Here is a 10,955-nt window from a genome sequence, read left to right on the forward strand (position 1 = left end):
ATTTTTGTCCATAGGTAAGTCAATCAGTATTTTTAATACACAGTGTCTTCATCTGTGTGGTAAGCTGAATAACAGCCACCCCTTTTCCTCCATAACCCCTTACCTGTGTCCTGATCCCTGTGAATGATAACTTACCTGGCAAAAGGGACGTCAAAGATGTGATTAAGTTAAAGATCTTGAGATGGGGAGACTATCCTGCGTTATCTGGGTAGACCCTAAATGTAATCACAGATATCCTTATAAGAGATAGGCCGAGGGAAATTTGACTACAGTAGAGGAAAAAGAGATGTGACCACAGAAGCAGAGACTGGAGTAAGGAAGCCAGGAGCCAGGAGCCAGAAATGACAATAACTTCTAAAAGTAGAAGTAAGGATGGGCTTCCTCCAGAAGGAACCAGCCCTACAGACACCTTGATTTTAGCCCCTTTAGACTCATTTTGGACTTCTGATCTCTAGAACTAAAAGAGGATAAATTTGTGTTGCTTTAAGTTATTAAACTTGTGGTAATTTGTTATAGCATCTACAGGAAACTGATAAAAATCTATAAAAAGGAGCTTCAATTAAGTGACCCCCAAGAACTTTCTATAATTTGAGAAAACTGCTCTGCATTGTCAGCTGTGTGAATTTTTATTTTTAAGCATTTTTATAGGCATAACTTAAAGAAAATCATCTTTCATTAGTTATTGGAGAGGTGACATTCTTTGTTGTAATTAGTCTGTTGGGTGTTAACATCAAAAGGCAGCAAACATGAGGGGAGATAACTCTTTTAGTTTCCTTTACCAAGTTGAAGGAAAATGTTATGTTGTTGATTTCTATGTTTGAATAGCCAATTCAATTAGAAATTCAAAACACAAGAATCTTGCAGAAATCAGCTGCCAGATTTATTAATCTATCTGAAAATAAAAATACAACCAAACAAAAAGTAGAATAAGAACAGAACCAAAAAAAAAATATTTAGATACATTTCCCAAGAGTTTATAATGTAATGTCTTGAACCCTTCTGTATGAGAAATATACTTAATGTTGGCCAATTACTTACTTCATTCAGTGAGTTAGTACCGTAAACAGCAAAATATATAATTTGTCCTTAAATATTATATAATCAATACCAATTCTTCCTTGATTCCTTAAAATAACTCATAGCCCAATTTTCTCACTGTCAAACTAGAAGTTTTAAAAGAATAAAAGAAAGAGAAAAAAAAAGAATACTCCATATAATTTTCACTTAGATCATATTTTAAGGACCCACTTTCAATTTCTCCTTCAATTTCTCCACGTGTCAATTCTCTTTCCAGTAAAACTTTAGCTGAATATTTTAAAATCTGTTTTTATTCTACGTGCTGTAAATGGCCACATGAGCAAAGTGGGGGGAAAAAGTTCTGATTTTTAAGGCATATTTATTAGCCCATAATGGGCCTAATGCTATATAATGTAAATGTAGAACAAGCCTTGAAATCACAGGTTACATAGATGTGTTGAAATTAGAATGTTTTTTTTTTTGGTAGGATTAAATGTGAGTAGTATTGATTATGGTATGTGGGTTTCCCAATAACTGTTCAATTTAAAGACATGAGTTGTGATCCATGTCATGTTGGAAAATGGGTAGCCAGGAGATCATCTTTCAACAATTTTTCCTGTGTTCATCATGAAAAGCTTTTATAAGTCGATTTTGGCTTCGTGTTTAGGACTTTTTAAAAACTTTGCTACTGACTCTTTAAAAATTTTTGTTCCTCTGGGATACTGATGGAGTGAACAAAATTCTTGTTTCTTGCTTGAATCATTTTAGCAAGCTCTTCAGAGATACTGTAACACCATTTACTTATGGTTTTGTTATACCCTGCTTTCAGTATTTTCTCCAAATGCAAAACCAAACCAAAACAAAAACCTTTGAAACTTTAAGTCTTTAAATCTTCTTTCAAACAATCCAATCACATTTACACGAGTGTCCAAAACAAGATGATGGATAGTACCAGTGCCAGCACTATGACATACAGCAACTTCCACATATTCTTTGACAGTTTGTAAATAATTTTCCATTTCACCAAAAGTTACAAAATTTTCCACAGTTTCCCTTAGCAAGCTGAAGCTTACTATTCATTTTGTCAATGTGCATAAAAGCTGCTTATAGCATAGCATGGCATAAGCTATTTTTTAAGCAATAAATGGTTCGAGTCATCTATTTTGTCCTGAAATGCTATCTGTAGTTAACTGCATTGCTTATAAATGGTCATAGTAAATTCAGCATGAAAGAGAATATTACAGAAAAGACAGCAGCAGAAGCATTAGCATTATCTAATATTTATATATGTTTCAACATAACACAGCAGTAAAAGGTTTAAATGCATATCAATGGGTACCATGTCTAAAAATTACTATAGTACCTATTTAGTGTATTGGATATTTTTCTTAAGGAGTGCTTGCTGTATCTAGAACAGCATATTACGTGATTTAGTACAGTTAATTCTTATTGATGAAATAATGTTTTTACGTACTGAAGGAAGCGAAAGGAGACAGATATTTTTTGCTTCATTGTGATCCCAGATTTACCATTTAAATGAAGATCTCAAAGGACCATGAAAAATATCATTATTTAACTGAAATGAGCTTCAAAATACTTTAACAACAGTATGATTTGTATCTAAAGAGCAAGGTGGCACCGGATACGTATACTGCTACTGGCCTGTGACTCAGTTTGGAGTCAGAGTCCAAAATTGTGCCCCTCATTTACAGTCACGGTGATTACTCAACTTCAGAGAGAATTACCCATTTTATGGTTATCCTCTAAGAGTCATATATAAAGCAAAACGAAACAAAAAGCAGCAAATGCAATCTCTAGATACCTTTTTACAAGAGGTGCAAAAACAGTCATTTCTAACAATTAAACTGCCTTTTACAGTAGTTTTTTTTGTACACCTTGCAGAGACTCAGAAATGATAGGGGAAAATGCCCAAGGCAAATAGTCTCCAAGTGGATATTTACACAATGTGAATTAACTTTGTACTATAGACACCCAGAGGAAATGAACATTTTCTAGGTTGTTATGAAATCAAATCACCATGATAGAGCTTCATCATACTTAAAACCTGTAGGACCCCATCCCAAGCCGAAGTAAAAAGTAATCCCCCAATCCCCCCCTCCCATTCACCCATTACCTTCCTGTTACACAGAATAAATGTTTAGATTACTCCCACCCACCCTCAAATAAAGTGCACAGTCCATGGCAGACCATAGAATAATGCAACAGGAAAAGCCCCTTTTTGTGTATTATTATTTAAAAATAAAATACAAACAACAAAAATCAGACAAAGATTGAAGAGAATTCAGAGATTCTCTGCATCTTGCAAAAGAGGAGAGGCGCGAGGAGGCCCTTGACTGTCACTTGTGTTAATACACGTAGCCTTCGTTATAGGGGTGAGGGTTGCAGCAGCCCCCTTCTGGCATATAGGCCATGCTCTCGTCAAAGTGGGACAGAGGCACCGTGTCCTCTTCGTTGATATGACGCTCCATGTCTGTCTTCAGCAGTGGGCGCTGATTATCTGGAAAGGCCATGGAGAAGAGGGCTTCTGGATCACATACAAATTTGTAGACGTATCTCTCTCCAGCCACCTAAGGGAAACATGGAAGAGAAATCCCATCCTTATGTGCAGTGCCGGATGGTAACTAGACTTAGTGTGGTGAGCATTTCGCAAGAGATACAAATATCCAATCGTTGTGTTGTACACCTGAAACTAATGTGAGGTTGTTATGTCAACTACATCTCAGCTTAAAAAAAACCAACAACTCATCTTCACCATCCCAGACTGGAAGGGCAGAGAAAGAAATAAACAAAAACATGATTTAATACTCCAGAAAGGATGAATAACAAAAGAAGAAGCAATGAACTATTAACAGATAGAAAAACAATCCTCACTTTGTGGGATAAACTACGGTTCAATCGAGGGAAATGCAAAATGTTGATCTTGAGTAATAATTACATTCATTCCAGATACAGCTAGAAAGCTTAGCAGTTTGCTTGTTTTCATGTAAGTGTAAACTTACATTGCTATTTGGGAAAAAAAAATCAATGATTTCATGCAGGCATCTTCACATTACAATCTTTTCCCCTCTGTCTGAAAAGGTAATATCTATAGTACTTATAAAATAACCAGGCCTTTAAAGTGTAGTGTCTCCCTCTTAACATTATATTTCTGAAACTGTAGAAAAACTAAACTTCCAAACCTTAGAAGAAAAATGTATTGTGTTCCTAATAAGACTAGACTAGTGATTCACTGATTCGCAGGGTGAACTGTTCTTTTTTTATTTTTTATTTTCTTTTGCACTGTATATTCTCACCTGAAAAAAAAGATACATAGCCTTATTTAAACAAAAGATGGATCGAGATGTACCCAGCATTATCCTGGGTACATCACTTTTAAAAATGAAAGCAAGATGCCTTAGACAGAAGGTAAGGATGTATATAAAGTGTCAAATTGAAGTAAGAGGTGTAAGAAAGTGAAAGGAATTTAAAATACACGATGCATAGGGAGGAAATGAAAAAAAGAAATGTGACAGCTGCCTGAAATAAAGGAGAAGTGGCAATAATTTGTAGGAAATAACATGTCCCAAACTTAAATTTTGAAGAGTAATGCTTCTCTAGGAAATGATAAACAATTGAGTGGAACAAATACAGCCCTGCCCCCGCTGCCATTAATAGACAATGCTGAGCTTCTCAAAAACCCACGGTGGGGTGGGGGTGGGGGGTTGGGCAGGGCGGGAGTGGATGAATACAGTCCTTTGTATTAAGTTTGGCAGTAACTTTTTGTGTGTATGTAGAGTTCAGTAATTTTAGAAAGGTGAAAATTACTCAACTCCTCTGCTACTTGCTGTGTGACGTGGGGGTATGGTGAGTTCATAGTTTATAAACTATCTGTGCATGTTTGGGAAGAAAAAAAAAATTACCAAAGAGCACTGCTGTTCTGGACTCAGATTTAGAATGTTTTTTGCCCTGGATTTTTTTTTTGCTCTGTAAGAGGAATCAATTTAGAGAATTCAAATACTCTGAATATCCTTAGGCTTGAAAACAGCCAAGACTTAGTTTTTATGAATTTGGACATGTTTCTTAAACTGCCCCCAGTTCCCCTTTTTTTTGTGAAATGGAGTCAGGAATGGCTTCTTGGAAAGCCTGTTGCAAGACTAAGATGGAAGTCTCTAGCACAGGGCACGGCAAACAGAGGAGTCTGGCATAAATTTATTCACTTTAGTCCTTTATAAAAAGGAAATTAAGTTCGTAAAGGTGAAATGGTGAAACTGCCATAAAAGTAAAAATAGACCATATCAGAAACAAAGCTTAGCTATACTAAATCCTCGTTTCCCGTTTTTCTTTGTTCAAAGCACTTTGAGAAGAAAAATAAAATAAATGGCCTGCATACCTCAGAGCATTTAATAACCTGCTTTGTTTTGTCTGCAGCCGCTGAGAAGGAGGCATTTGCTTTAGGATACTGGAAGTTTTTTTGTACAACCTGTTGCTATTGGTTATAATTAGAAATGATTCGATAGATCACTGTGGGGAATTAAAATGTATAATATGCAATCAAGATTATAAAACCTCTTAAGGACTCTGCCTTGACTCACTGTTTTATTTTCCTTATAGTAAACATACTTAGGGCTACTACTATAATTATTGGACTATGTTAAATGCCACAAAGTTTAGAACAAGGGCTGATAACCAACCAAGGGACAGAACGTCTTCTGTTATTCAGTTATAATATGGAAAATCCCATACATTCAGTATACACAAATTGCAATGCTTAGATAGATAAAACATGAATTTTGAAAGACTAGCTATTTAAATTATGTGTTAACTTTAATACAGGGATATTGGAAGAAAATTTTAAATTACAGATTAAGCCAAAAGAAATAATAATCTGATTTTATCAACCAGAAATAACCAATGCTTAGATGTTTGTATATACTTTTCCCATCACTTCTAGTTTTGAAATTCATACATGTACTGTCTATAAGGTATAATGATCATTACTTCATTTCTTATTTCTTTCATAACTACTAAAATAATCAGGGTTTCTTTGATGCTTAGATCCACTTGGGTTTTATTTTATTCTCTAATCTTTCCATTTTATTTTCTTTTACATACACCACATACAAACAGAGGTTTAAGTTCATGAACAAGCATGGTCAGATAAACACTTTCCCCATACATTAAAATACATAATTCTACATCAGTTTTTTTCTTTTTTAAAGGACTGCATAATTTTCCTCTGAATGACTATACTAGAACTTATTTAACCATTATGTTAACAGGTAAAGATAAGATGGCAGGACATTCTAAAAAGAGTGAAGCAATGAGTCACAGGTGTGTCAGAGAGTGGCAAGTAGAACGGCTCAACACGTGGAAGGAAGAATAAGTATATGTACGTCTGTAAAAATTGTCCAAAGTCTTGATTGTTGTGCGAGTTATAAGTAGACTTCAACTTTTGCATTTTTCACCTTTAAACGACCTGGTTTTCCTTATATCATATGCAATACCCCAAAAGGCCTGTGATGTACAACATTTTGCTCTCCTATATTAGCTGACAAATCAATAGTTGCTAATAGTTTCCTTTGGCAATTACAGCCTAATAGAAAAAACATGAGGAGCCACAACATTTTTCTTTGTTTTTTCAACATCTATGCTGTCATTTGACTATTTGATAGCATCTTGCCTTATTAATTTATTAAAGAGGTAAATAAATAGGATATGTGATAACTGGATAAATAAATAGGAACATGGAAGTGGTGGTATCAGTAATAAGCATAAGTTTGAACACCTTTGAGAATATTTAAGACCAGACATGTCATCCTGAAGATACCCCCTCAAACACTCTGTCTAAAACCTGAGGTATGATTAGACATTTTACGATACTTTTTTAGCTCTCTGTGACTGCTCCATTTAGTAAGGGACTTACTGGTCAAGACACACAAGCTAAATATGCCTTGGCTTCAGGGTGTGAGATGCATTCACAGCTACCATTTGTTGAAGACTTTTGTGCCAGGTACAATGCAAGTGTCTCAAGTGCATTATTTCATTTAATAATCACAGCAGCTTCACGAGGTAAGAATACCACTGTGTAACACTGCCCAGGGGACCTGCAGAGCACCTACTGTGCCAGCCCACTTGATGTGCCCAATTAGGAAGATGGTGATGAAAATGAAAAGAATGGGATGTATGTGAAAGGGGTTGGCTGCCAATGGGAGTGGTGGATGAGAGAAAGGGAGGAATTAAAAAAGACTCCAGGGTTGAGATGGAAAAGACAGAGCAGATAGTAACTGGTTTTACATTTTGAAGGTGAGATTCAGGGAAATAGGAAGCAATTAAGAATCTAATTCAGCCTTATCTTTTAAGGATCTTCCAAGTTCTAACTCGCACGCTGGCCAACTCCAGAGCAGAGATTCCCTTTGGTCTAGAAAACTCAATGATGCTGTTTCCCTGTCTTCTAGTAAGTTTCATGCACCAACTGGTCTAGTTTTTCTTGGCAGAACCATGGTGGCATAAAACTATGCCACAATCTGTAATATACGTCTGTGTCCCCCCAAATGAACAAAGGATGCATAATAAAACTATAATGTAATATTCACGATGAATAAATCCTAAACATTGTTCACAGTCAAGACTATTAGATTGAATATGCATGCAAGGCTGAAGGATGTAACAATAACAAATACCCAAATGTTTTATCTTTATTTATTCATTTATTCATTACCTTCTTCAAAAATTTTATATTTTTTTCTAGGTGTAATTCATTGGTTTTACCTCACACCTTTTAAAAAAGCTACCTGGAAATATTAAGAGACACTCATTTGAAATAAAATAAATTTAACTTCATTATACCAATGAAATAAGATCAAATACTTATTTTTAATCAACGGTTTAAGATGTTAAGCTGTCAAGTAATGAAATCAGCCAAGAAAAAATGTTTTTCAGAATGAGAACAGGCAATGTTCTGAATGTTTTAAGAACCAGAACAAGAGGGAAAAGGTGACAATTCAGTTAGTATTCAAAATTATATACTTGTGGAGAATGTAGCAAAATATCAACGACTTCTGGGGATATATGCTTGCCATATTAGTACTAAAACAACATTTTTTTCTACCAAACACAGGAAAGTGGGGACTTCCAGAAAGTCTACTACTTTGTATATGATATTATTACACATTTGTCTATAATGCCCATGAATTTATAAACAGAAAGCCTTGTAATAGCAAAACAAACAGCTAAGCATATGTCAAAGTGGGCGAAAACCTTGCTTCAGCAGTGTAATGATATGTGGCTTTAAAGTATGACATGCAGATGAATGTGCAACATTTCAATGAATTTTAATGCTGTATTAGCTGCTCACCTTTTGCATGATTCCTTTCTCATAATAATAGCGGAGTGAACGGCTAAGTTTATCATAGTTCATAGCTGGCCTGTTTTTCTGAATGCCCCAACGCCGGGCCACCTGCCACCAAAACAGAATTACATTGTAGTGTTAAGTATAAACTTACCAACATATCTCATAAAAATTAGTTAATTCATTAATTACTTCCAAACACTCTAAAACACATCCAAATCAAAGACATAAGTAAAGACACAAAAGCTATCATGATCTGCATATCCTGTGTCCTGGTTTGCTTTTTAAACCAGGCCTTCAGTGATCACCTGAAGCCGAGGATGCTTCGCATTCTGAGGTACCCTGTTTTTTCCTTCTTATTTTTTCTTTTCAGATAAAATCTATAGATCAAGAGCGGCTTCGTGATCTCTTTGTAAAGGTGTTTTTGAGGTCATGATAAGCCAAAGGAAAACAGATATCCTGCATGACACTGAATAAAAGAGTGAACAAGTGGCACAGTGTGTACAGCAGAGGAAACAGTAGACCAATTAGTAAGCTGAACTGCAAATAATTTTTATTGCCTGAAGCAGCATCAGAATAAAATTGTAGCCAATACTACACTGGGGAATTAAGCATTCATTTAAAGAACAGTAATCAGATGCTAAAAATAAGAAGGTCTCCATGTATATGAGTCCACAGACAAAAATCTCTAAAGCAGGATATCCACTTTTGTTGTTTAGTGAACAATCTCCGAGCTTCAACAGAGCTTCAGCAAAACCTCCTTCCTCAACATATCTGTATCCCCTACCTCACCACTACCCTGGCTAGATGCAGCATTATCCAGAACAGGGTGGCCTGCTTCTACGACCCCAGCTAGAGTCACCTTCGCATTAATTTTCACTTTTGCTTCATCTGAGCAGAAACTGCAGCTGCCATGCATACCTAGGTAACCCTGAGACAACATTTTTAAATAGGGTTAGAGTTTTCCTTCATGTTCACAGAATTCCAAGTTGTTGCTACGTGTAATATACTAAAACAGAATGCTTTACAAAGAGATCATTCTGTCTCTCTCTACATCATTAGCAATAACCTTTCTACAGGGTTTTTTATTTTTTCTCTTTTAAAAACACTGATCCTTGCTATTTTCTCTCTCACTAATTTCTACTTCCTGAATGAAGATACAATGTAATTTAGTCACATATATCAGTATAATTTTTTAAGAACAGAGAGATGTAACGTCACAGGGACGTGACTATATGTCAAAACAGAGTCACTGTGACACGTACATCTTAAAGTTCCAAAGATAAACTTCGTTTTAATGTAAATGTTCTAAGCAATAGCAAAATGGGCTGATGGCAATAAGAAGTGAAAGCAATAATTTCTAAATAAAATGTCTTTTAAAAAGCTAACAATGGACATCAGTGAATCTTTAATAGACATGACAACTGAACAGCCTGCGAACCTGGAGGGGATGTGAAAATAAATTATTAGTATCTCCTGAAATTGAACAGCAATTTCTGAACACTTATGCATTTGTAAATGATACTTTTCTAGAGGCTCACCAGGAGGCACCTAGAAAGTAAAATACCTGCAACAAACTTCAAGACAACACAGTGGAAGTCTTTGGGGAGAGAAAGATGTTTTTTTAATACCATAAGCAGAGTTTGACTTTTATGATGCCAGTTAATTCTCAGCACCATGGGTATCAGTAGACATTTTAAAACAATCAAATTTATTCTTTTTTTTGTGTGTGTGGTACGCGCGCCTCTCACTGCTGTGGCCTCTCCTGTTGCAGAGCACAGGCTCTGGACGTGCAGGCTCAGCGGCCATGGCTCACGGGCCCAGCCGCTCCGTGGCCTGTGGGATCCTCCCGGACCGGGGCATGAACCCGTGTCCCCTGCATTGGCAGGCGGACTCCCAACCACTGCGCCACCAGGGAAGCCCCCAAATTTATTCTTAGAGCTGTTTCAATATCACATTCATTATAAAGTTGAGGGAAATGGATACTCATATGCCTGAGAGATGCAGACAAGTTGTGCAAGATGAAGGAATAAGATACAGAAATTTGTTGTACAGCACTGTTCCTATAGTTAATGATACTGGATTGAACGCGTACAAATTTGATAAGAAGATAGATCCCATGTTGTGTTCCTATCATGATAAAAAAATTTTAAAAGATTGCAACTTAAAATGAACAGATAAGATAAATAATTTCCAGGATAGGTTAGACCATCCAACAACTAAGAAAAGTCCACTCAGCCCTCACATATGACCACTATATCCAGCGCCACTAAAAGCCAAGGTACCAAATGTAAAACAGATAGCTAGTGGGAAGCAGCTGCATAGCACAGGGAGATCAGCTCGGTGCTTTGTGACCACCTAGAGGGGTGGGATAGGGAGGGTGGGAGGGAGATGCAAGAGGGAGGGAATATGGGGATATATGTATATGTATAGCTGACTCACTTTGTTATACAGCAGAAACTGACACACCATTGTAAAGCAATTATACTATGATAAAGATGTTAAAAAAAAAAATGCCAAGGTACCATTTTCAACATGGAGTGGGTACGATGATGGCTATACTTCCAGTAAATTCCTTTTAACACTCTTT

The 10,955-nt window shown here is 36.2% G+C and overlaps 1 protein-coding gene across 7 annotated transcripts in view; it reads right to left on the reverse strand.

Annotated features, from left to right (window-relative positions):
• Positions 1-565: 565 nt before the first annotated feature.
• The window catches only part of ETV1 (ETS variant transcription factor 1), a 96,573-nt gene continuing 86,183 nt past the window's right edge, over positions 566-10,955 (reverse strand). For 6 of the 7 annotated variants that reach the window (XM_007445593.1, XM_007445591.1, XM_007445590.1 and 3 more), the window contains 2 exons: positions 8,372-8,473; positions 3,384-3,605 (listed from right to left, as the gene is read on the reverse strand). In XM_007445593.1, coding sequence (XP_007445655.1) covers positions 3,384-3,605; positions 8,372-8,473 — 324 coding nt within the window. Of the gene's footprint in view, positions 3,606-8,371; positions 8,474-10,955 lie in introns of all 7 variants that reach the window. The other variant, XM_007445592.1, reaches the window with a different exon arrangement.

Source organism: Lipotes vexillifer, unplaced genomic scaffold, assembly GCF_000442215.2.
Source record: "Lipotes vexillifer unplaced genomic scaffold, Lipotes_vexillifer_v1.1 scaffold1198, whole genome shotgun sequence".
NCBI classification, from domain to species: domain Eukaryota; kingdom Metazoa; phylum Chordata; class Mammalia; order Artiodactyla; family Lipotidae; genus Lipotes; species Lipotes vexillifer.